Source organism: Pituophis catenifer, unplaced genomic scaffold (assembly GCF_029215685.1).
Source record: "Pituophis catenifer annectens isolate HBS135680 unplaced genomic scaffold, rPitCat1.0.hap2 SCAF_4, whole genome shotgun sequence".
NCBI lineage: Eukaryota > Metazoa > Chordata > Lepidosauria > Squamata > Colubridae > Pituophis > Pituophis catenifer.
In genome coordinates, this window is record NW_027256884.1 from 27,147,045 (window position 1) to 27,174,715 (window position 27,671).

Sequence of the window (27,671 nt, forward strand, 5' to 3'; positions counted from 1 at the left end):
TAAAAAGTATTCAGCAAAATAAAGCATCTAACAGTTTTTTAGAAATTATCTTCATTCCATTATTTTTCTGGATGTCAATGATCACAACCTATTCTTTGTTTTAAAAAAGAAAGAAACCTAAAAACTAAGGCAGTTAGATTTAGTAACAGTGAGATATAACTTTATAAAGCCAATGCTCATATTGCCTCATCTACAGTATATGGACAAGAAATCAGCATCTTACTCTTGCTCCTTTTAAAAAAACTACTTCAAACATAAATTTTATTTGGTAATTTTTTGTCAGAACTGGAGAAATGTCCATTGGTACAGAGTTCAGACAAGCAGCATAAAAACTAGCCAAAGAATACATATTTAACATAAAATTACAAGATTTCTTTTTAGGTATTTCTATTACTTGGCAATGCCCTTTGTTATTACCATTAAGATAGGTAACTGTTTATAAATGTAAATAAAATGTAGTGGCTTCAGCCATTTGCCTACTATTCATTTTCTTGATAATGCTAGCAAAGAAGTAGAATACAGTAATGGTCAAAATGGTGGAAACCTTTTGGGAAAAGTGTATTTTTGAGGTTTGATGGCTAATAACACCACTTTTTTGGGTTAAGGTCTGGGAATAGCCCAGATCTTAACCCAATTGAAAATCTATGGAGCAGACTAAAGAAACTTGTTAGACAGAAGCAACCCAGCAATAAAACCCAGTTAATAGAAGCAATAATTCAATCGTGGTTTCACATTACAGCAGCTGCAGAACTAAAAGACTTGGTTTACTCCATGGGAAGACATTGTAAGGCCATAATTCATGCTAAAGGTTACCCAACTATTAACTGACATGGTGATAATTTTTGTATATCTTGTTTTTTCTATGTGTTTCATTTTTCTTCTTTATACTATAACTGCAAATTCTTCATAAAAGTTATTGCATTACATTCTTGATTAAATTATCTTTCCATTGATATACAATTTTATGGTACTACTCCAAAAACAAATGGTGTTATTAGCTAGTTTTAGAAAATAACACTTTTTCCAAAAGGTTTCCAGAATTTAAATGATATCACAATGTATCAAGGAATGCAAAATGCTGGTATCTGAAAGCAGTATTTTATAACTGTCCCTTATGGTTTCATCATGCATGAAAAAAGGAAGGAAGTCTAATGACGAATCCTGTCAGATAGGAGATGGCCTGAAAAACAGAAAAACCAAATATAGACATGCAATTGGCAAAACATCAGCAGTATGCTCAGCTGTGATCAATGAACCAGATCTACAGACAAGTTAATAATCAGCACAGTAGTACTAATTACTAAGTGTACAATAGTCATTAATCCCAGCTGGCTAGCAGTTAAATCTGTATTTATTTGCATATAACAAGCTGCAGTCCATGAACTGCTCCCAGTTTCTGTGTGGCTCCATCACTAATTGTATATCTAAATTTGATAGCAAATGTCAATGTTTTTCCTATTTGGGGATAGTGGAACAGAAAAATTAACAGGAACATTAAGCCTCTGTGAAGCTTAATACAGGTATTCCTTAACTTAAGACCACAATTGAGCCCAAAATTTTCCTTGCTAAGCAAGAAAAATTTTCCTTGTTAAGTAAGTTCTGTCCCATTTTATGACCTTTCTTGCCACAGTTGTTAAGCGAATCACTGCAGTTGTTAAGTTAGTAACATGGTTATTAAATGAATCTGGCTCCCCATTGACTTTGCTTGTCAGGAGGTCGGAAAAGAAGGTGATCACATGACCCTGGGACATTGCAACTATCATAAATATGCATCAAGTGCCCAAATTTTGATTACATGGGGATGCTGCAATGATTTAAGTATGAAAAACAGTTATAAATCACTTTTTTCAGTGCTGATGTAACTTTGAACAGTCACTAAATGAATGGTTGTAAGTCAAGGACTGCCTGTACACATTTTACATATAAAAAATAAAGCACACAATTCCCTTCCATACTTCCCACCCAGGTGAAAATTTTATTCTCTACAGTGGTAATATCAAGTTATCAATCATACATCTCTGCTGCAGAGAAACTGAAAAATGTTAATTTTGCTTAAATGTTGTAGGGATAATTGTCCAAGAACCATTTCCTCTTCTCTTTTTTATAGGAGAAGAAATCTCTTCTAATGTGTTCTTTCCAGTCTGCAGTTTTATTCCTTAAAAATATTGTATTATTGTACCTTTTACAAATACATACCTGATTTAACTGTACCATATACAGTATGGCACAAATAACTAATGATGTGATGCGCAGTAATCAAAATTGTGCAAGACTACTGACTACCTTACACAATTAGCTCCATAACGTAACTAAGCTTTAAGCTGTTTGTCGTGGCTGGAAAAAAAAACCAGTATTTCACATCAAAATGTTCTGAAATAAAGGTATCTTTTTAAAATAGTTTTGAGACATGCTATGGGGTAATAGCCATCTGTTTAAAGAAAAAAAAATATGCTCAAGTCCTAAATCAACTTTCTGAAGTCAATCCAGTTAAGAACATGATCATTGAAAAAGTGAAGAATCCTAGGTTATTTCTAAATGATACCTGCTTAAGATGGGTTCATCAGAATTGTTTGGACAACCCTTAAGGTCTGCAGAAATAATTTTATAAAGAACTTCAGAAAAACAATTAAATAAAAGGAACATACTATCACCAGCAGCCAAAATACTGAAAAAGAAGTCAATGACCATATTTACCAAACAAAACCGTCCTGAATCTTCTTCTCCCAGTGAATTAACTCACCTCATATGTTGGCAGCACACAAGTCAGGAGCACATTAGAGCTATCCTGACAGCCATTTTCTCAGGTTTCCCAGCCTCTGCAAAGGAAATTAATATTTCCTTTTAAGAGGGATTTTGTTTTTTCTGAAGTGAAAAAAAAAACATTGTTGTGGCTAGTGCTCTGTGGGAAAAGATAGAGGGAGTGCATTCAACCTATCCAACTGTTTTTCATCTTGTGAGATTTGGGCGAAAAGAATTCAAACTGTGACAGAAATGGAAGATCTAAACAGGCCACATTTTTGCAGAGTTTCTCTAAGATTTGCCACAATCACAGGAAGGACAGTTAACCATCAAGTCAGTTCTTTGAATTCCACATTTAATTTGCTCCAGATAAACAGTGGTCTGCTGGGATTAGAACCAAAACTTTCTCTGGATTCCTTGAATTAATCTGCCTGTTCTTCCTATTCCTATGACATGTTGCCCCTATCATCCCATGATCTAGTTCAATACATCATGTGATCACTAAGGATCCAGGATACAAAAATTGATTGCTGAGATTAGAGAAAGCCAAAGACTTCAAACAATGCTTCAACATTTTCTTTTGTTTGTGTATATATGTACGGGTGTGCATGAGACACAAATTCCACATATTTTCTCCTCATACAATTACAAATTAGCGTTTTAACTGAATAAGTTCTCTGCTAAATAGGGCCCCTCAAAACCTATAGAAAACTAGATGGCACAGATTGGAGATCCTTTAAATATTCTGCCGTAATAGGTTATGTAGCTATAGCAATAGGATGTGGTTTGAGTTTGAGTTTCAAATCTTTTCTGAGAACTGCAAAAAGATCATGCCCCTTGTATCATTTATAAGGAGATATTAATCTGCAGCAAACAAGAAAAGGAAGTGAATTTGTTCTGAATAAAGTTGTGATAGTGAACCTTTTGGGCTCGGCATGTCAAAAATTCAGAAAATGTCAACTTGACTCTGCTGGAGTGTCTGTCTGTTTCACACACACATGCACCCTAAGTAAAGAAACATTTTTTTACATATTAATTTATTTAAAGAAAATAAGAATCCAATCATGCATGTGATTCCCCAGAATCTGCCGCAGACCATGTACTTTCAGGTGTGTTCTCTTTCTCTTAACAGGCCCAAGGCCTACCTGAGGCAGTTTCAGGTCACATGAAGCTTTTGTTCTTGAAGCTACTTTGGTGAATGCTCTTCCATGGCTTCTGCAGCTTCTGAAAACTGTGTGAAATCACGGGCTATCTTGTGCAATTTTTGAAGGCATTAGAGCCTGGATGAAAACATGGTCCTTTTGTGTTATTTGAAGTCTCTGCAAATTGTCCAAGGACAGGGGCATACTTTCTGTCAGGGTTCCAGCTAACACCCCCAATGAAAGAAAACTCCGAGGCTTGAAATTCCTCAAAGCTACATTTTATTAGCGATGTCATATTGGCACATCTGGGAAAACCCAAATTTGAATGTTTCCAGGTTTTCCCCACCCAAAGAAAAGTTCAAGTCCCTGCCCAACACCCACAAGTCCATCACATAGCCCAATCAAATATTGTTCCAACTGGAGATGCCTCCCAGTTCCAGTCTTCCAGGTGCAGGGCAAGTTGTCCTTGACTTCTTGAGAAAGGGATATTATTATGACTATATATCTTCCATGCTCCATACAATCCCCCCTCCCAGTTTAAGTTTACAGTAGTAAACATGGCAGTCTGAAGGCCTAATACAAAAGATGGCTTCCAGGCCTGACACTTTCAAGAATAGACGTTGTTGGGGGTTCTTGTCATCTAAAACCTTCTGGCATGTCAACTTTGACACACTTGTCATAGGTTTGCTGTTACTGGTATAAAGCAATTGGTATGCCACATTCCGTGTCAGTACTAACTGGGCTAAGGCACTATATTGATGGAAGTCAAACAGAATTACATATCCGTTTGGCACAATAACAAAATTTGAGATACATTTTTGTTGTGAAAAACCATTTTGAATTAACAGAATTCAAAACCAAGACTAAATGGGAATGGTCCTTGTAGCCTGTCTGGATTTGCATAACACAGTAACTCTTGTACTTTATTAATGAGACCTACATTATGGGAGAAAGAAGATGCAAAAGTGTTAAGCATGTCAATGTGTTGGTTTGTACAATATGCTAGACCAGATCACATAAACATAGCCTTTGAAGATTTACAAGTTAAGCTTGATTTGTAATAAATGTTGCCTAACCCAGTATGTGGCGTTTTTGTGGCACGGTTTATTTGTTTGAATACAAATCAATGTTTTCAGTGTACTCAAAGTACAGTTTCACGTATTCAGTGCAAAAATGAATTAATTCAGTAAGCAAATCAAAACCATTCAAATAATAAGATTTATTTCCCCATTCTAAGTAGGAATCCAAAGAGTATCTAAACCAATAGATGTTTAACCTCTGCTTGAACACAACCAGGAAAGATTTCACCACCTCTCTTAGTAACCGGAATTGCTCTTGATGAACTGCTATCGTTAGGGAACTGTTCTTAAAATTCAGTCTGAATCTTCTGCCCTATAACCAATGTTAATGATTCTGTGTCTTGCACCACTGATGGCAGACCACAGGACAAAGCCTTCTTCTATAGGATGCCCATTCAAATATTTGAAAAGTGCTGATATTTATCCTCTCTCAAGCTTTCCTCAAGTTTAAACATTCACAATTCCTTCAATCATCCTTCATAGCATTTGGATTTGGGTTTCCAGGCTACAGATCATCCTTATCGCCTCCTTTTTTGTAACTCTTGCTTTTGTCTCAATTCTTTCAAAAGTGTGGTTCTCAGAACACAACACAACACAACACTCAAGATGGAGTTTAACCAACACAAAATAAGTGGAACAGTTATCTCTTGAGGCTTGGAAACAGTATCACTCATGTAGTGTTTAAGAGTCCATTTGCTTTTATGACAGTCATGTCACACTATATTATTGTAATTTTACTGAGAAACACAGATATGCCTGAAGTGCATTAGCTGTGCCTATCAGGGAATAGAACTGGTTTTGTGTAACTACAAAAATAAAACAGCAATATAACAACCATATCTAACAAACAAAAGCCAATTAATCCCCTCTTGCCATTTATTTATTTATTTAGCCACCTATCTGACTTCTGTGACTCTGGGTGGTTACAAAGAAACACAAAAAACACAAAAATATTTTTTTTTTAAATCCCAAAACATAAAAAACAAAACAAAACAAAACAATAAAGCTATTTTAAAAGCCATAAAGATAAACTCCAGGAAAGCACCATCAATTTCCCTAAAAGAACAATCCTTTGCAGGTTCTGCTACACCAACATTACCAAATCTCCAGGCCGGATGACCAAACCATATATGCAGGCCCTTTTGGAAGGCCAATAAGGTTGGGACCAATCTAACTTCAGGAATGATGATGTTCCAGAGACTGGGTGTTATGGCAGAAAAGGGTCTCCAACTGGGTTGCATCAGATGACATTACTCTGTGGATGGGACCCATAATTTGTCCTTTCTGTTGGATGTATTGGGAAGGGTAAATATGATTAGGGAGAGCGGTCTCTCAAATATCCAAGCCCCATGCCATACTGGGTTTTATAAGTCCTTATCAGCACCTTGAATTGAATCTGGAAGTCAGCTGTAACTAATGCAGCACACAGAGCAGGGATGTAATGTGTGCTGATCTTGGTGCTCACATAACTCCACCACCACCACCATTCTGCATCATCTGAAGCTTCCAGATGTTCTTCAAGGGCAACCCCATGTAGATAACCCCTAGATACTTGGCACTCACCTATTATCACCAGCTTTAGCAGTCTTGGGTAGACACAAAAGCACAAATAAGTAATATCTGCTACATCAAAAATTAGACTGATACACAAGGAAAATATCAGTGCTATTAGCAAAGTCAATAGTAAGTACTAAACAGTAGAGGGCAATAGTGCTACATCTATATTTATACCAGATGAATTACAACATTACTACACAGGAATTGTTTATGAAAGAAATTTGCTCCCAATTGACTTTCTAATTGCATGGGCATGAACATTAAGCAAAGACTCTAGTATTGGAGTTTTTCTTTAATCAAAAATTAGCAATAGGAAAATCTTGGATGTACATTTCTACAGAAGTTGTAATTAAAAAAACCTGCATTGACTAAATTGCTATTTTTAAAAATATACTCTTGAGAACATTAATATAACAGACATGAATGAAACTTGAATTTTTTAAAAAAGTTTATTTTATTTATTTATTAAACTTGTTTGCTGCCTATCTCACTGCACGGCGACCCTTACAATTAATATTAGCAAGTAGATAAGTTGTGAGAAAATGCATTAAAAAATCTATTCTGGTAAATATCAATAGTTGTAAACTTTCTTACTCCCTAAAAACAAAACTAAAATAATGAATAGACTGGAATACTGCCTTATTAAAACCAAGAGTAAACTATGTTACATTTTGCTCATTCATACATTCACACCAATAATATTTTTAAAATTATTATATAAAGGAAATAAATTCTTAAGAAAAAATGCCATTGCCTGTATTTTGGATGCTTGCTCTTTCTGATTGGTTGTAACTGCCAAAAACGTACTAGCTAAAGAGACAATTTTAATAATACTCACACAACACACTAAGACATGGTTTGCTTTATACAACTCACTACATCAAGTTCAAGCAAATCAAATGATAGCTTAAATTAATACACAATATATAAATTAATTTAAGCTATCTTTTGGTTTAATAGTCTAGTATCTGGCTAAAGAAACCAAATAAACTTTCCTGGGTCCAATCTTAGTTTCCCACAAAATGCAATTCCAGATTTAACTAAAATTGGTCATGCAGATCAGATTCAGATCTAGTTTTATACAGTATTTATACAGGTAGTATTTATACAGGTAGCCCTTAACTTACAACCATTCATTTAGTGCCCATTTGAAGTTACAACAGCTGTGAAAAAAATGATTTATGACTGGTTTTCCCATTTACAATCCTTGCAGCATGTAATCAAAATTTAAGCACTTAGCAACTGGCATGTACTTATGACAGTTGCACTGTCCCAGGATCATGTGATCATTATTTGTAACCTTCCCAGCCAGTTCCCGACAAGCAAAGTCAATGGGGGAAGCAAGATTCGCTTAATGGCCACATGATTTGCTTCATAACTACAATGATTTGCTTAACAATTGTAGCAAAAAATAAAATGCAGCAAAGCTCAATTAACACGTTTTATTTAACAACATAATTTTTGGGTTCAATTGTAATCGTACGTTGAGGACTACCTGTAGATGATTTATACTGGGAACTGGAGAAGACTGTTTTTGAGTATAATATTTTTATTATTTTAATGGTTTCAATACCAATGGGAGAATGGCATTTTGAAGGATCCAGATCCAGCTGACTGAATTTTGCCAGAAGGAGACAATAGGGAATTATTATTCAGTCTCCTCTACATTCAGCCATGGGGTATCTAAAGGCTCTTTTTAAATCATCATTGAACACATGGTAGAAAAGAGAGATTCAAACCCAACTAAGATCATTTGCAAAACAGACATTTTGATCTAGGTTTGGCCTACCAGTAGAATGCTTATCAACCATTCCAAATTTATTATTTGTTTATTTATTGTATTTAATTGTTTGTCAACAAGTACAAGGAAACAAGTATCAGTATAGACATAGACATATGAAAAAAATGGCACAAATAAATGGCTATAAATAGGCAAAACATAGCCATAAACGCATAAAATGATTACATATAAATGGGGACAGTAGGACAGGGATGGTGGGCAAACTGGCGCATCCTTAGGGACCTCTTGAGAAACGTATAAGGTCCACAGAAGACAGTTTAAGGCAAAAGGTATAGGGGTTAGAGAAACTAACAACAGGATCAGGTAGAGTGTTCCAGACATTTATTACTCTTTTGCTGAAGTCGTATTTTCTGCAATCAAAATTAGAGCGAATTATATTTAGTTTGTATCTATTGATAGCCCTTGTGTTATTGTGGTTGAGGTTAAAGTAGTCATTAACAGGTAGGACGTTAAGGTAGATAATCTTGTATACTAAGCTTAGGTCGGAACGTAGACGATGTAGTTCAAAGTTATCCAGGCCTAAAATTTCAAGCCTGGTGGTATAAGGAATTTAATTGCGAGTAGAAGAGTTGAGTACTCTTCTTGTAAAATACCTCTGGACTCTCTCTAATATATTAATGTCCGAAATACAGTGTGGGTTCCAGGCAGGTGAGAAGTATTCAGGGATATGTCTGGCAAAGGTTTTGTATGCCCTAGTTAGAAGTATAGCATTACCAGAGAGAAAACTTTGTAAAATAAGGTTGACAACTCTTAATGCCTTTTTAACAATGTTGTTACAGTGAGCTCTGGGGCTTAGATCTTTTGAAATGAGTACTTCTAAGTCCTTGACAGAGTGTGGCTCATCTTTTAAATAGTTTCCGGCCAGCTTGTACTTGATGGTCTGATTTTTATTGCCAATATGCAATAAAAAATTAATAAAAACTGACTGAATAGCAGTTACAACTATTCCTTGAAGTTATAAATATTGCAGCACCCTTGAAGTCACATGATCAAATTTTGGGTGCTTGGCAAAATTTGGCCTCTTGGCCTGCCCACATTTCGAATACAAAATGTGTTTCAACTCCACCTAACATCTCCCTGCTCCTCTCTGCCCTTCTGGCTGCCCTGCACTCTGCTTTCTGCTTCTCCTTTTCCTCGCTACTGCTGATAGACTTATAGGCTTATATACTGCTTCACAGTACTTTACAGCCCTCTCTAAGTGGTTTACACAGTCAGCATATTGCCCCCAGCAATCTGGGTCATCATTTTACCAATCTTGGAAGGATGGAAGACTGAATCAACTTTGAGACTTGAACTGCTGAACTGCTGGCAGTTGGCAGGCAGCAGAATTAGCCTGCAATACTGCATTCTAACCACTGTGCCACCATGGCTCTGATGAGGCATGTACAGCTAAGGCAGCTTTGTGAGGCCATGTGAGGGATGGTATTGGGGAGGCCTTGGGAAGGGCCAGCAGCTGACTCGGACAGGCACCCATCATCAGCAGTGGGAGGAAGAAGAAGGCAAAGGAGTGGCAGGGCAGCAAAGGGCAGAATAACCGAAAGATTAAAGATGGGGGGCAGATAGGGGAAGTTGAAGTGGAGATGAGCATGGCAAGGCAGGGAAAACATGACATCCTCTCCCAATATTCACAGCCAGGAACTGCCCTTCCTAATCAGAGTGATCACATGATATTTTGCCTAACAATTGCTTCATTAGCAACAGAAATTCTGCTCCCAACCCAATTAGGGTCATTATGAAAGAACTACCTGTACAACTTATAATGGATGAAATTGCTTTTTCTTTCAAGAAAGGAAAGAGAGAATCTGGTAATGATTCTAGATTTCCATTGCACTTGGATGCTAAAGTAAATAAAACATGTGGCTAGGAGTAGGAGGGGCTTTTAACTTTAACTTTATGGGTTTTTTTTAACTTTACATGCTGGGGGAACCTGTATTCATTTTTTTAAAATTTTGTCTTGTGAAGTATGGTTAGATATGGTGGTTTTATTCTAAATTTCTGTGTGTTCCACCTGGTGATATCCATGTATACAGATGTTGTTTGATTGGCAATGAAGAAATCACAGAATTGACAAGCATCAACAATTATTTTCTTGCTTCATTTTGGTTTTGTAAGCCATACAGTCCAGCTGTTTTCTTCCTTACTATTTCCAAATTTGTTAGTTTTTTGTTGTTTTAGCTTTTTGTTTTATTTTTACTCCTGAGCCTTGGCCCTGTTCAGGCTATTTCTCATGCAGCCTATAGCTGCAGAGCCATTTTGTGCCCCAGCTTCTTACCCAATGCGGCTGTTTGATTGGTAGCTGGGTTGCTGAGACAATAGGGGAAGCAAAGTTAGGAGGGAGAGAAAGGAGCACGGGTGCTTACAATCTGTCAGGCTTTTTACTGCTTCTCGGGTTGGATGGCATTCAAGATGCTACTGAGGAAGAACTGAGGATCTTTCAAAGTACTAATGGCATTTATGATGTGGCTAAATTAAGCATGCTGGGCATCCAGTTACTAACGTTGCTATGCAGGAAAAGAAAAGCCAAATCTGCAAAGACAGAATCAATGGGAACAGGAAATGTAAGAAGCAATGAACATGGAAAGCTCAACACAGTGAAAGATGTAATGAATCAACTATATACTAATATCTTAGATATCAGTGAATTGAAATGGACTGGAATTTGATATTTTCAGTACAAGATCACTGTGATTACTGCTCAGGATACAAAAAGTAACAATGCTGTTTTCATAGTCAGGAAGAATAAAATGAAGTAAGTATTTTGGTATAATGCAATGAGTGACCGAATAATAACTAATTCTATCAGCAGCCCCTTAATATGATGGTTATACAAGTTTATGCTCCAACCATTAATGTAGAAATTTAATGGGGTTTGGCCTCAGGTTCAGACTGAAAATAACAGCTCATAGGAATAAGATGTGCTGCTTGGGGTGAAAAATAGGAATCACAAGTGCATTAGAGATACAGAATAGAAAGATGTAAAAATATAGTGAAATTAGACTTTAAAGAAAATAAGATAGATACAGAGCTTCTAGAAAATAGATAAATATATACGTTTAATTAAGATTAATTTCTAGTTTAAAACTAGAAATTAATGAAAAAGAATTTAAGTTATTTATAATTTACTATCTTTTTTGTTCTTTCCTTTTTTTGATGAGCTTTCCTTTTGTAAAATAAAAGTATTCCCCCAGCCATTGAAGGGAGACACTCACCCTGTTTCCAAATTTCCAGTGCTTTTTGTCCATTGAGCCTAGGTCAATCTGGTTATTGGTGGTTCAAAAAAGAATCTGCAAGAGAGGCCATCATCTCTATAGGCACCATAGGGTAAATTACTTTATGTTGCCTGTGCATGTGGTTTTCTCAGTAAAATATAAGAATGGGTTAGTATTGCCTTCTCCATACAATATGAAACTATGGCATTGTTGTTGTCATTAAACAACAATCTGCTTCCAGCATCTTCCTATACAGGTACTGTCAATATAGGAGCTTAGTTGCTTTAGATGGATAACTTGAATTATTTTCATGGCTTGAATGCCCTGCTGTGAGTAAACTTTGATATACACTCCTGGCTTTCTTTCCTAATTTCCACTAGGAACACATAACAACACATAAATGCTGTGATGATGCAACGCAGATGGATGGGGGAGGGGAGAACTATTCTATAGAGATGTCCCAATGGTGCTTTTTTGAAAGACAATTGGACTTTATTTTTTCTTGAAAACGTTTCATTTCTCATCCAAGAAGTTTCTTCAGTTCTTGGATGAGAAATGAAACATCTTCAAAGAAAAAGCCCAGTTGCTTTTCAAAAAAGCACCTTTGGGACAACCATAACCTGGATGACTGAGAATCTCTATAGAAATTACTCTATAGGAATCCATTATTACAATGACACTCATACATGGAAAAAGGTTTTGGCAAATTATGGGGATGACTTCACTTACTTCCTATTGTCAGTCGGCAATCCTCATATGTCTAGAAGAGGTTTCTTTTAATCACCACTGATTTATGCAGGAATTAACTCCCTTAAATTTTAGAATTCTGTTACAATAAAATTTGGTTCCATCTGAAGTTCTTTATCTTTTATTGTTGTTTGTTTCAACAGTCACTAACCCTAATAAGATTTCTATACATTAGACATTAAATTATAATTTACAAATTAAACTGAACTTATTTATATACTATATACTAAGACAAGGAGGAAAAGGATGGCAATTCCTCTGCATTCAGTTTAATTTCATCTTGGATTGAAGATTACACTTCAATTGACTTTGAACAGAAGCAAAGAATTAAGGATAATTTTATATCAGATAACCCTTCAAATAGTCTATGGTCATCGCATAAATTGTTTATATAAAATATAGCAATTGTAACACTTACAGTATTTCTTTATAATATTTCAGCATAGGTATACTTTATGTCAGACAGTTGAAGAGGATGTTACACTTACAGACAGAAACATTTTGTCAGCTAACATATGAGAAATATAGTATAATTTGTTCTTGCAACAAATTTTACACACAGCCAAAAAAATCCGTAGAACCAATTGAGAATCTAGTTGCACTATGACACTTCCTGATTATAAAAAGGTTTCTATTTTAGATCACAGATCTTGAGACAAAAACAAATCTTTTGCTTGCCTGGGTTGATGAAAGACATCATTGAAAAGCTAAAGGTAAGAAAACGTCTATTTTATGTATTAGCATATATGCACATTTTGAAAATTTTCAAATTTTCAACTTGAATTATGTTTTCAAATTAATGGAACATTGGCTAAAGACTTTGAATATTACAGAATTATGTATCGAATGAATGCTATCTTTTAAAACTATATGCAAGCCTAAAAATCCCTGTTGTTTTTATAGACCAATCAAGATGAAGTAAAAAACAGCTGAAGTAATGAATATGTGAGATAAAAATAAAATAAAATAAAATAAATTCACTTATCTGTTTAAATAAATAGGCATTGGTACCAATACGTAAGTTGAAAATTACTAACCGGTTCAAAATGGAAAATACAGCTATTTCTTACATGGGTACATATAGTACACTTGTAAGGGTGTGACTATGAGTACCACTTTGGATATTCCTAAAAATTTGAGGATAGGAAATGAGGTTTGACTTTTCATACAACGCAGAATATTTGATTCAGAATGTAAGGCTGTCTCAGGCCAATACACCACTCAGGATTTACTGTAAGGAAAATAGGAAGAGGAAAGAGTACTAAGTATGTTCATAATTTATTTATTTATGTTATTTATAAAAAAAAAATAAAGACAGGAAAAAAACTCTAATATTTGAAGATCCATTATGGTAGTTTTCTTTATATCCATTTGCCTTACTTCAAAACTTTTCAAATAATGGTTTTATTTTATTTGTTCAATTCTTAATATTTCCTTCATAGTTACATAAATTTGTATTTATTCAGCAAATCAAGGAACAATTAATTTTGAGTTAGCTTTCCTGCAAATATAGCCAGCACATTGTAAGAACTCAACCAATGGACGAATAGCTTCACTATCACTTTCTTTCACCATCTCAGCCACTGAAAAATACTAACAACATCTAAGTCTGTTCAGCCAACCACAAATTACTGTTTGTTCACATAACAAACTGCAGGATTTGCACAACAGGCCTTTATAGTGTTTTTGATATGATTTCTAAAAGGTATTTTGGGAGATGTGAAAGTAGCTGTTTACATTTCATTACAGTAGCTATTTCTTTTCAAAGGGATATTTCCTGAAGACTCTGTCTGGAATTGAATCCAAAGCAGTGGAGATCCTGACTGCACTGGCTAAATTCACAAATACATCAACCACATACCAGCAAATCTCAATTCAGGCTGTTGTGCAAATAATTTAGATACTGAGTCATGAGAATCCAGAAAACTGCACACGAGCCCATAGTTCTATAAACATGCATATGCAAGCATGTCATATGAACAGGGCCTTCTTCTAAAATCCATTAGAATAAGCCTACAAATACTAACCTAGGTAGCCACTAATATTGAGTAAGGATGTCCTCCTGAAAAGTAGAATAAAGCTTTACAAGACTATTCTTATGGGAAAGGACGTGATACTTTTGGAAGCTACTAGAGAAGTTGGATACTATACCCTACATAGTGGAATTTCTACTCTAAATTGGAGTAAAGACTGCAGTACAGCAGCTATTTTTGTGATAGCCGCAAATCTTTTTAAATTGAGGATAGTGAGAGAAGGTAACTAATTTCTATTTCTCTTTGTCCTTTAAATAGTCTTGCTGTGCTTCATCATTCAGAGCTTTCTGGCCCCACTTTCAAGTCTAATCATGATAAAGTGGATACAGCATATCTGGCTGTAACCTCTGCAAGAGTAGAAGGTGGCCATGTTAAAAAACAACACATATTTTACTCTCTGAGCAGTGGAGACACAGGAATGATGAAGGAAGAGTAAACTCTTTCTCTTTCACCCACAAAAGCCAAGGAGGTAGTGAGTCAGTGCAGATGTAAAGCAGCAAATATCTGCAGCCCACCTGCAACAGCAAGGGAAGCACAGCTTCTCTTTCAACATGATTGACCAGCTTCCTCTTTCAAACCATGTTACCAAACGAATTTGCATCATTTTAAAGTCAAATACCCTCCACTTTCATCATATCGTTTTTGTCTTAATTATTTGAGAGTTAGAGGTGATAAGATTCATCTTTACCAAGAGTCATTTACATGAAAGAAAATGAGTTGATAAAAGCAATCCCTAAATCTTCAGAAAGGGAGCTATTTATGGGTAATTGCCCAAAGTTTAATATATCAAATTGCTTGTATTTAACAAACTGCAAAGATTTTTTGGCGATGATATTAATTAGAAATGCTCAGCACTTTTTCTAGAGCACTAATAAAATAACAGAGTTGGAAGGGACCTTGGAGGTCTTCTGGTCCAAACCCAAACCCTTGCTCAGGCAGGAAAATCTATACCATTTCAGACAAATGGATGTCCAGTCTCTTCTTAAAATCTTCCAGTGTTGGAGCACCCATAACTTCTGAAGGCAAGTTGTTCCATTGGTTAATTGTTCTGTTAGGAAATTTCTCCTTAGTACTAAGTTGCTTCTCTTCTTGATTTGTTTCTATCCATTGCTTCTTGTCTTGCCTTTAGTTCTTTGGAGAACAGGTTGACCCCCTCTTCCTTGTGGCAGCCCCTTAGATATTGGAACACTGCTATCATGTCCCTCCTAGTCCTGAATGACTTTGGGTGCATGGAGCCTCAGGATCTGAGTGTTTGTCATACTTAGTTCAGGACAGATTGAACATTAATCTGTTCAGATCTAGTTCGCAATTTAGGGATTCTCCTGGATTCGTGACTCCCGCTCGAAGATCAGGTGGTGGTTGTGACTAGGAGAACCTTTGCACAGTTTTGGTTTATACACCAGTTGCAGCCTTTCCTTAATCAGGACTCCCTGCCCTCAGACACTCAAGCCCTAGTCATCTCGTCTAGATAGTTACAATGCAATTTACATTGGGCTACATGGAAGCTTCCACTGGTACAAAATGTCTTTGGAGGCCCCTAGAATGACCCATGTTACACCATGCAGCTTTGCAAACTGCATTGACTGCTGGTTTGCTTCTGGGTGCAGTTTAAGGTGTTGATTATGACTTTTAAACTCCTCCCATGGCATAGGACCAGACTACTTGATGAAGCATCTTGTCTTGCTAAGACAACTCTGTCCTACTCGTGTTAGCAGAGAAGGCCTGCTGAAGACCTCATCTGTCAAGGAACTCCAGAAAAGGTCCAGAAGAAGAGTCTTCTCTGCTGCAGTGCTGGACTTCTGGAACATCCTATACCCTGGGGTGAGATTTATCCCCACTCTCCTACCCTTCTGCAACAGCCTGAAGACCTGGCCCTGACGGATGACCTGGGGACTCAATAGGAGTGTACGTCTTTGGAGGTAGCTACTGAACTAATTCGCTAACTCCACCTCCTCCCTGTGCTTCCTGCTCCCCCTCTGTCCATCTTTTTAATTTCATATTATTGTACTTCCCTTGTTTATTTATATTATTTATCCCTTTGCTATTGTTATGTTTATATTTTTAATCTTTTTTTCCATTTTATTGTTGTAAGCTGCCCAGAGTAGACCCATAGTGAGATGGGCAGCAAATATATTTAACAAATAAATAAATAAAATAAAACTTGCTGGAATTCTTTTACAGCAAATTCAGGCCTCAGGCCCACTAACTGTTTGGCTAGTTAAGTTCTCAATTTAACATAATACTGAGAATCTGAAGATTAATGCACTCAGTTTTTCTAAAGTGCCCTCTGTACAGTACAAACCTGGAATTGTCTGATTCTCAGCGCTCCTTACAATGCAAAACTGTTCTAATCGGTAGTTAAACTTGATCTTTCTCCTATTTTATTCTTAGATAACGTATTAGAAAGCTATGAATAACTACAATCACAGTCTAATTACAATGGTTGAAAATAGCCATCCTGAAGAATACCGAATTTCATCACTTGTCTTCTACAGCTTCATTTTTACAACTGGCTTAGTTGTAAACATTACAGCTCTCTGGGTCTTCAGCTGTACCACCAAGAAGAAAACAACTATAACTATCTACATGATGAATGTTGCGTTGCTTGACTTGTTGCTTATATTCACCTTGCCTTTTCGAATGCATTATTATGGGAAACGCTCTTGGATCTTTGGAGATGTCTTCTGTCGGATTCTTAGTGCTTTCACTATTTTTTACCCCAGCATTGCAATATGGTTGTTAGCTTTTATAAGCATTGATAGATGTCTGGCTGTAGTTCAACCCAAGTATGCCAAGGAACTCAAGAACACAAACAAAGCTCTGATGGCTTGCACAACACTTTGGATCTTAACTTTAGTGACAACTTCCCCACTGCTTTTCTTATATTCTGATCCTGACAAAACTTCAAATTTCACTACCTGCATAAAGATTATGGATATTATCTACCTAAAGGAAGTCAATGTATTAAATTTTTGTCGGTTAATATTTTTTTTCTTGATTCCCATATTTAATATGCTTGGTTGTTATCTAGTCATCATTTATAGTATAATTCGTGGAAGAACTTCCAAGCTGAAACCAAAGGCTAAAGAAAGATCGATCAGAATCATTGTAACACTAATTACCCAAGTGCTTGTATGTTTTGTGCCTTTTCACATTTGTTTTACATTTCTGATGCTGCAAAATGGAGAAGCAAGCTACAATCCTTGGGGAGCATTTACCACCTTCCTCATGAATCTCAGCACATGTCTAGATATAATCCTTTACTATCTAGTTTCTAAGCAATTTCAGGCCCGAGTTATTAGTGTTATGCTTTATCGTAATTATCTTCGAAGTGTTCGGAGAAAAAGTATACGATCTGGTAGTGTGCATTCATTAAGTAATATTAACAGTGAGATCATATAAAGTAAATAAAGCAATACAATACAATATAAATACATTTCAAAGTGATACCATATACATGCATTACGTAAAGCTTAGAATGAACTCACATTTCCAATAAATGTATTATGTTAAAAGGGAAAGTTTTTATTATTCCTCTTTTAAATTGTTTTTTCTTTGAAAAAGAAATTATTCTAGCTTGAAATGCATAATAATTTCTGCCTCTTTAATATTAATATATGTTCTGACTTAGGCTTCCTGAGAAAGCATAGATCACAATCTTAGTCCCCAAAAACCTCTTTTATTGAGACGGCTGTGAATTATGGTCATTCACAGCCCGTAATAATTCACAAACAGTCTGTGAAGATTCCGACAGATGTCTGCTGTTGACACAGTCTTTCAGGGTAATGTTGATAAGCACCCACCTTTATCTCCCTTGAAACGCTGCCAGAGACCTAATTGTCAATTAGTTTTGCAAGGCCAAACTGAGCACAAACGGACTTCTCAGAGCTTGAACTGATTATATGAACTAATTGCTTCCTGCAAAGGCTCACGTCCGTTTGCTCCTCTTTTATGTCTTATGGGAGGGGCCAATCATCTCCAAGCCTTACTCCTGAGTCACCCATTTTTTTCTGAATTGTTCTTGCCTTCTGGCAGCTCTGCGCATGTGCACACTGGTAACAGGCTCACACTGTTCTTCTGCCTCACTGATGTCAGATTCCGGAGGCTCCGGAGGCAGCACATAACTAACCACCAGATGGCCCTGGCCCCCTCTCTGCCTCATCTGAGCCTTCCCCAGACTCCAGGACTGGCCCATGTTCCTCCTCAACCTCCTCACTGTCCAACTCTGCTGCCAGCTCTGCAGGCCGCTGGCAGACCACAACAATATATTCCGTTTTCCTTCATTATTTATTCTAGCATTATTTTTGCTACTGAGGTTTCAACTCCGTAACTTCTATGAATTGCACAATTTATTAAAAGAGAGTAACAAAAAAAAAAAAAACCATTGTTCAAAATCACATGATTTCAATGTTTACAGTATTGGGAGGGGGTGGGAATTCCATATTTCTAAATCAAGCGTTTCATCTTTAATAAAATTTAAGTCTAACATGTACATCTCTTAAGGCAAAAATGAAAAGATCCCCAAACATGCTAATGAATTTTAAATTACTTCTGGGAATCATTTACATGTGCTTTCATTTGTCAAAATAGGTGGCTACCTCCTCAAAGCTATGGTCAGACTGATTTAGTTTGTACATCAGGGGACCATCAGGAAATTCACTGTTGTAAATCTTATTGAAAAATAGGGCGGAAAAAATCTCAGAAAAAGGCAATAGCAAGTCATTTCTGTATTAGTGGCAATAAAATGATAAGGAGATGTGTTTAACTTGGGGAGATATTATTTTAAGTCATAAGTGCCAAAGCCAATGCATATTAAAGTGTTATTGCACACTGCATATGTTACTGTGTATCTAGTTGCTTATAATATAGATTTTGTTATAATTATTATTTAACAGCAGAGAGAGGAATGTCTGGGCTAAAGGTACTTTGCATCTGCAGTAATGCTGAACTGAAAGCTCTTTCTCCTGCCAAGTAATATGAAAAATACATTTCTTCTGAGTAAGAAAAGTTAAATAACACTTAACAAGATATTAAATGTAAAGGGTTTCCATCTTAGAACAGAACCTTGCTGGTGAAGCAATAAAAAAACTCACAGAGAAGCCTTTGGTATTTCAAATTCTGATACAATACAGGTGTCACCAGTTTACCATCAAATTACCTATGTGTCCTCAAATGACTGTCAGTATAATAGAAAGTTATCAGCTGTTTTTTGTCACTCTCAAATACAACTATATCCTCTTTATAATCAGTCCACTTAGTGTGAATTTAAAGAAGCTTGTAATATAACACTCATAGGTGATGCCTGATTGGGGAATGTTACTCTAGAGACATGTATGGAGGTAAATAAATACAGCCTTAAACACAGTGCTGAATTTAACTGTTAAACCCCAATGGGAGTTCATGGGGGTAAGGTGTGTGTGTGGAATAAAATAAAATAAACATATTCTAGAAAATAAAAAGGCAATGCACTAAAAAGTTTGCAGCCTGGTTGGCAACTAATAGCTCAGTCAATCTGACTTCGAGTTTGTGCCATTTTATGTGCATTTACCCTAAATCTGCTCCAAAGAATCAGATGACCCTTCAGAGGAGATCTGAGACACTGCCTGGTGGCCTTAAAAATTTGATAAACAAATAAATATGTGGACAGTAAAGGGGAAAAGCAGAACATCTATCAATGAACATGCCACACAGATTCAAATCATTAGCAGCACAGATATATTAAACTCCTATTTGGGAATGCAGCATTCTGAAGAATTTCATTTTTCTTCTGGATGAGGCCAAAGCTTCTCCAGACCTTTCTGGGGGAAATTGGCAGTTTCCAGAAATAAAACCTCCAGGCCAGCTGTTGGTCAGAGCCCCTAACAGACTTGTTGTGTCCAGGAGATTGAATTATTTCTGACTCAGAAGATTTATCTATGAGAACTGCTTCTATAGGTCTAAAGAACATTCAGTTGCTGAACGGCTGAATTCCACACAACCCAAATTAATAATATCAAACATTTCATTTTTATAAATTTCAATAGCCCCGGAAATAATATTTAAGATACAAAGAGATATGAATGTCTCTTAACAGTAAACTTACAATCCTGAAGGCAAGCTGCTGATGTTGAGGCCAAAAGAATATTCAATAGCTTCTACCAGGACAAAATCAAACATCACTGATAGCATCCAGGAACCCAGTAAAAATGACTGAAAAAATAAAAATAAAAATTCATAATCACAAACTGTCCACCTTTTATAACAAAAATAATATCCATTAAAAATACAATATTGCATAGGATGATTACCTATTCCACATGCTCACAGAAAATGGACGGTACCCAAAGAACTAAATCTAAAAATACAACATTTATGTGGAGAAATTAGGATTGCAAAATTAGACTACACTATACCGAACAAAGGTTTTGCAGTAATGAACCTGCAAAGTTGAATGCTCAGGCTACTGATGAGCATTTCTATTGCAGGAACTGTATCTGATTTTGCTTAATGGTCAGTCATATTAGGCAACGAGTCTTAATGCTGCATTATCTGTGCACCACGAAAGTCCTACAGGATTGTAGTGGAAAATAGTAATGAGTTAATAAATATCAAGAGAATATAATAGCAACATTAATGGCATCAACATTTAAATCATGGGTGTCCAACTTTTTGGCTTGCCTCAGCTGCATTGAGTGATGAGGGTTGGATCTTGGATCACATATAAAAGATATAATATAGTTAACATATATAAATCACATACTGTATTAATGTTAAAAGTTTATGATCTTGTGGAGCTGCATTACTAGCTGTTCAGGGTCGCATTGATATACTAGACATTAGCTGAAGTTCATTGGACTGGCTGTGGCTTCTTCAACTGCGATGGTCATATCGTATACTATACTACGTATACTATACTACTCATATACTACTCTGGCAATGATACCATCAGAAGAAGAGCAGTGGGTTTCATACTAAAAAGAACCATAAAAAGTTTTCAAGCAGTCAGTGATAAGATTATGGCAATACTTATCAATTGATACGGACAGAGGCACAGAGGTCGTCAGCAAGGCTGCTTGCAAGGAAGTAGCCCTGCCCCTCTTCACAAGGAGGGAAGGAGTTTATTGGAAACACCTGTTCATTTTGTATGTGCTTCTTCCCGGCATTCCTGGATCCTGTTCCTTTAACTTCAGACTATGTTTTTGAACTCTGAACCTTGGACACTTGTGGACTTGGACTTGTCTCTCAGACTTTGCACTTTTGGAATGTGTTTTGATTGTTGGAACTCTGGACCTATCTATTGGTATTGTTACTTCCCTCTTGCCTTGTGGGTTGGCTGGAACCTAGTATGTGAATCCAGGAAAACCTGAGGGCTTGGGCGAAACTTCACCATCTCCATTGGTGGGTGGTTTGTCACTGTGGTAAGTGAGCAATAAACAGACCTGCCTTGCCTGTGTGACTTGGGTCAGAAGACCCAATACCAGAGAAAGGTGATATGAAAGACTGTTTCAACCACCAAACCATAGCCTTGATATCACAGGTAAGTAAAATTCTCTTGAAGATAATCTAGCAATGTTTGAATCCAACCACCAAGGGGGAACTTCCTGATGTAAAATCAGGATTTCAGAAAGGGAGAACACATGGATGATGGAAAAAGCAAAGGCATACAAAAAGATCTCTACATGTGCTCCATTAACTACACAAAAGCCTTCGATTGTGTTGACCATGACAAGCTCTGGAACTACCTCAAAGAACTGAGAATATCACCAGACCACATCCTGTTCATTCATTCATTCTACTGTGATCAAGCAGCCAGGAATACAGATACACAAAATAGTTCAGAATTGAAAAATGCACTTGTGGCAAGGTGGCATCCTGTTGTTGTGGTCCATCAGCGGCCTGCAGAGCTGGCAGCAGAGTCGGACAGTGAGGAGGCTGGGAGGAACATGGGCCAGTCCTGGAGTCTGGGGAAGGCTTGGACGAGGGCTCTGCATCGGAGGCAGAGATGGGGCCAGGGCCACCTGGGAGTTATGTGTGGACTCCGGAGCCTCCAGAGCCGGACATCAGCAAGGCAGAGGAATAAGGGGAGCCTGTTCCCAGTGCGCGCATGCGCAGAGCTGCCTGAAGGCAAGAACAGTTAAAACAAAAGGGATGACTCAAGAGTAGAGCTTGGAGATGATTGGCCCCTCCCATAAGACATAAAGGAGGAGCAAAGATACGTGAGCCCTTTGCAGGTAGCAACTGTTGTTCATGCTGGCCGGTTTCAAGACTGCAGCTCTGTGTTGACTCTGTGTTCCGTGTGGCTTTGCAAAGTTAATTGCCAATTACGTCTTGGCAGCATGTCAAGGGAGAGAAAGGTGGGTGTTTATCACCATTATGCCAAAGAACTGTGGCAGATTTCTGTCTGACTCTTTACAATTATTTGGGACTCCTCTGTGAATGAACAGATTGGGAATGAACAGGCTCTGAATGAGCAAAACTCAAAGCTGTGGAAATAAAAAGAGGGTTTTTGGGTCTCATTGTGTGCTTTTATTGTATCAGGAAGCCTAGGTCAGAACAGCTGTCACCTATACTAGTTAACATGTACACAAAAATAGTTATGACAAATGCACATCTGGAGGAATCTACCATTGGGGTTGAGGAGATGATACAATATTGCTTGTGGAAAGCAAGGAGGATGTGGAGTGGTTAATCCTGACAGTCAAAGATGAAAGTGAAAAATTCAGACTGCTTGTTAACATCAAGAAAAGAAAGTCTCAATGGTTCAAGTACCAGACCTAAACAAAACAGAAGCTTACTCGCTCTGGAACCAGAAAACAGCGTTTATTTAGGCCAAAGTCTTGGCACACAATGAGTCTGCAAAAAGTCCTTTATAGCAAGTCTGTGGAAAAGTCAGTGCTGGGAGCATTTGCCTTCCAGAGCTTTTTATAGGCATCTTCCAGCCCCTGGCCACGCCTCCATCCAATAGCCAGGAACAGTTGCTTGCCCAACCAGAAGGTGGTTTCTTCTCCTTGGCGGCGGCTCCAACTCTTCGGCGTTGTTTCCAATTGTTAACTTATGGCTACAAAAAAGGCAGATAGGAGAAGGGTGGGCACCTTTGAACTGTGGTGCTGGAGGTGACTACTATGCAATACCAATAGCTATAGCACTTAGACTTATATACCACTTCACAGTGCTTTACAGCTCTCTCTAAGCAGTTTACAAAGTGAGCATATTGCCCCCAACAATCTGGGTCCTCCTTTTTCCGACCTCGGAAGGATGGAAGGCTGAGTCAACCTTGAGCTGGTGAGACCCGAACTGCCAAACTGCTGGCAGCCAGTGATCAGCAGAAGTAGCCTGTAGTACTGCATTCTAACCACTGTGCCACTGCAGCTCACCCCATGGACTGCAAAAATAAAAAAGAAGTCCTAGACCAGGGATGGCTAACCTTTTTGCCGTTGCGTACCAAAAGCGTGGGGAGCATGGGGGAGGGGAGTGCACGCTGTACCCACACCCATAGTTCAATGCCCCCCATGCCCCGCCTTCCCACACATGTGCGCACACTCCCCCAAGCTCCCCCCACTTTTGGCATGTGGTGGCACGATAGGTCCGTTTTTCACTCTCCCCAGGCTCCAGAGGCTTTCTAGGAGCCTGGGGAAGGCGAAAGTGGCCTCCCCCCTGGAGGCCGGAAATGGCCTATTTCCCAACTTCCGATGGGCCCGGAAGGCCCGAAAATCAGTTGGCTGGCATGCGCATGTACACTGGAACTGAGCTAGGGCAACGCTCGTGTGCCCACAGATATGGCTCCATGTGCAACTATGGCATTCGTGCCATAGGTTCGCCATCATGGTCCTAGACCGAACCTCACCAAAAATACCACTTGAAGTCAAAATTGCCAAACAGAGGCTGTCATACTCTGGTCATGTCCTGAGAGCTGACTCACTTGAAAAGTCAATCATGCTGGGAATGATCAGTGGAAAAAGGAGAAGGGGCCATCCTAGCACCCACTAGCTGGACACTACAAAAGATGACACTGGGATGACCCTGAAGGATCTGAAGGAGACAGAGTAAGGCAGAGGGGCATAGAGAGTGCTGCTCCATAGAGTGACCGAGGGTCAGACAAAAATGAATGGCTGATGACGAGAGTTTTCATTTTCTGAGAATCACAATTCTGCAACCAGATATATATTATGCATTAATTTCACATACAATGCATAAATTATCTGTGACTCTTCCATGGCATTCACAATGGAATGGAATGGACTGTCCAGGTAGTTATATCTATATCACAAGTGGCCTACAGGTCACATGCGGCCCTGGACAGCTAATAATGTGGCCCCACAAGATAATAAAAAATAAAGGAAATTTGTTATTTATATACATTAACTATATATTTTATATGCAACAAGACAACTCTTGTTCACTCAATGCGCCCTGGCAAGCCCAACGGTTGTACAACCATGATCTGCACTATTCACAAAATATTTAAGTAGCATATTATTTTGTTACATGCCATTTTCATCTAGAAATTTATTAAAACTACAGTGCTTTTAAAGCTAATTGAATTATTTTAATGCTAATTAAAGAAAAAGGTAACAATATTGCTTATGAATTATAACAAATATATGGAATTAGTCTACAAAATGGTCATAAACCCTGGCTTCAACTGATAAGCACAGCATAGCTTTGTAAGGAAGGCTTCGGAGAAATCTGGGGATCACAGGAAGACACACGGAGAGCTACAAAGTACATTATCTGCATAAATTTTGACTTCAGGCCAGGACCTAATCATAATAATTACTAATCTAAGAAAATAATAATAATCTAGAGCCCCTGAATATGGAGCACTATACTCTGGCCTGGAATCAACAAAAAGCAATTACAATACAGTAACGTCACAAACAAGCCTTCCTCCTTTTTAGGAAGTATCAACATATTCCTCCCCAGAAACACATCAGAAATAGAATATGAAGTTCAACAAATGAGAGCTGGTTTTGAATATTTACACCTATTCTCAAGCAGACAGCACTTGAGGTAAGTGATACACGTTAGATGAGGATATACGTAACTCGTAAAACCTCGGAGCAAATTGCTCTGTTAGCTGATTTCTATCCAAGTTCCTGCTGTCCAGGACCTTTATTACTGATCTCTAAAGGTATCGTCTTGTGGATTTCTGGATAGAACAGGAGCAAACCAAGACCCAATTTATACACGTCAGTACATACTCATGCACTCACACAGAGAATGCATCTTCAACTGTTACCTTAGAATAGAAATGGCCGTTTATTCATTCGGGCTGCTATGTACTAGTCTATATATTAGATACAAATAAAAACAATGAAATATATGTATAACATTATACAAGTAGTTCTCAACGTATGATGGTTCACCTTATGACAATCCAAATTAATGACAGCCTTGGAAAGGGTGCTTTACAATATATAAAGCAGAGTTCCCCAACTTTTCTGGCTTTGCAGACCGGTTGGGGGGGGGAGGAGGGGGGAATGGTTCCGCACGAGTTGTGGGCAAGCATGCGCATGAGTGTGCAAGTTCCATTTGCGCAAGTGATAGGCACACACGCATGCCACTCACACAAATGGGAGCTTGCACACATTTGCTTGTCTGCTGCTCACACAAGTGGGGATGCATGCACATGTGCTCACCTGCCACTTCCACGGTCCACTTCTGAACAGCTCACGGCCTGGTAGTGGGCCATAGCCCAGAGGTTGGGGACCCTGGTATAAAGCACTTCTCACTGTTGCACCACCTCTCCACAGTCACATGATTGTGATCTGCGTGCTTAGCAGTTTGTCTGCACTTATGACAGGTTGCCAAGCACCTGATCCTATGATCACCATCAATGGGGAAGTCAAAGAAGATTGCAATCTACTGCTCTCTGCCAAGAAGTCTGAAAGAACTCTGTGCCAAAATCCAAGCAGGCACAAGGCTGAAGTCCTTGGGCACGGAGCTCTTTCAGCCAGTTCCCAGGGCAAGAAGGAGCCAAAATCCAAGCAGGATTTTCAGCCCATGACCAGAGAGGGAACACAGTAAGGTAAGGAGTTCAGGGGGCTGGAAGAGAGCCTAAGGGGTCCAGTGCAGGCCATGTGCAAGTTTCTCTCTGCTCAGGGGCTGAAAATTCTGCTTCGATTTTAACAGGGAGGACTGTGCCGGTGCCTGGAGGCTATGAGGGTCTGGATGGGAGTCAACAGGCTGAGACTTAACCCAGACAAGACCGAGTGGCTGTGAGTATTGCCTCCTAAAGACTATGTCGACTGTCCATCCTTGGTTCTGGGGGGGAGATTGTCCCCCCTCAGAACAAGCTCGCAATTTGGGTGTCCTCCTAGACTCACAGCTAAGTTTAGAGCAACATCTTGCAGCTGTAGCTAAGGGGACCTTTGCACAGGTTCGCCTGGTGCACCAATTGCGACTTTACTTGGATCAGGAGGCTCTCCTCACAGTCACTCATGCTCTTGTCACCTCACGGTTAGATTATTGCAATGCGCTCTACATGGGGCTACCCTTGAAGAGTGTTCGGAGACTACAGTTGGTCCAGAATGCAGCTGTACGAGCTGTCGTGGGTGCACCTAGATACACCCACATTACACCAATTCTCCGTGAGCTGCACTGGCTTCCTATTGGTCTCCAGGCACAATTCAAGGTGTTGGTTATTACCTTTAAAGCCCTACATGGCTCAGGGCCAGGCTATCTTTGAGACTGCCTTCTACTGCATAGCTCCCAGCGACTGGTAAGATCCCACAGAGTTGGTCTCCTCCAGGTCCCGTCAGCTAAACAATGCTGGCTGGCGGGCCCGCAGTGGAGGGCTTTCTCTGTGGCTGCCCCAGCTCTCTGGAACCAGTTACCTCCTGAGATCCGGACAACCCCCACCCTATTGGCCTTCCGGAAAGCGGTGAAGACCTGGCTTTTCCGGCAGGCCTGGAGCCGTTGATCTCGCTGTTGCAATCTTGCAAGATCCGACCATGAATGGTGTGCATGGGCTTTTAATGTTTTTAAAATGTTTTTAAAATGTTTTTTAATAATTTTCCTATGTTCTTTGTTGTATTATTTTTTGCTGTAAACTGCCCAGAGTCCCTTGGGAGTTGGGCGGCATAGAAATTTGATAAATTAAATTAAATTAAATTAAATTAAATTAATTAAATAATTAAAATAAAATAAAATAAATTAATTAAAAAATTAAATTAAATTAATTAAAAAATTAAATTAAATTAAATTAAATTAATTAAAAAATTAAATTAAATTAAATTAAATTAATTAAATTAAATTAAATTAAATTTCAGCTCTTAAGCGGAGAGTTACTTACTGGGCTCCCATAGTCTCCCTATCCCCAAGCCATCCCCATGTTTCTTATTTGAGACTCTTGTCTGCTTAATGACCTGCAAGATAATTTAATG

General features: G+C 38.2%; 2 protein-coding genes across 2 annotated transcripts in view; one reads left to right on the forward strand and one right to left on the reverse strand.

Moving 5' to 3' along the window:
* Nucleotides 1-27,671, reverse strand: part of UBAC2 (UBA domain containing 2) — an 88,271-nt gene that overhangs the window by 52,097 nt on the left and 8,503 nt on the right. The window contains exon 4 of the mRNA XM_070942889.1: nucleotides 20,390-20,496. Coding sequence (XP_070798990.1) covers nucleotides 20,390-20,496 — 107 coding nt within the window. The remainder of the gene's footprint in view (nucleotides 1-20,389; nucleotides 20,497-27,671) is intronic.
* On the forward strand, nucleotides 16,717-17,709 carry GPR18 (G protein-coupled receptor 18). The gene has a single exon (XM_070943451.1). The coding sequence runs from the start codon at nucleotides 16,717-16,719 to the stop codon at nucleotides 17,707-17,709; it is 993 nt and encodes a 330-aa protein (XP_070799552.1).

Excerpts from the sequence above, each read along its gene's own strand:
- GPR18 (XM_070943451.1), top strand. The coding sequence starts at position 16,717 with ATGAATAACTACAATCACAGTCTAATTACAATGGTTGAAAATAGCCAT.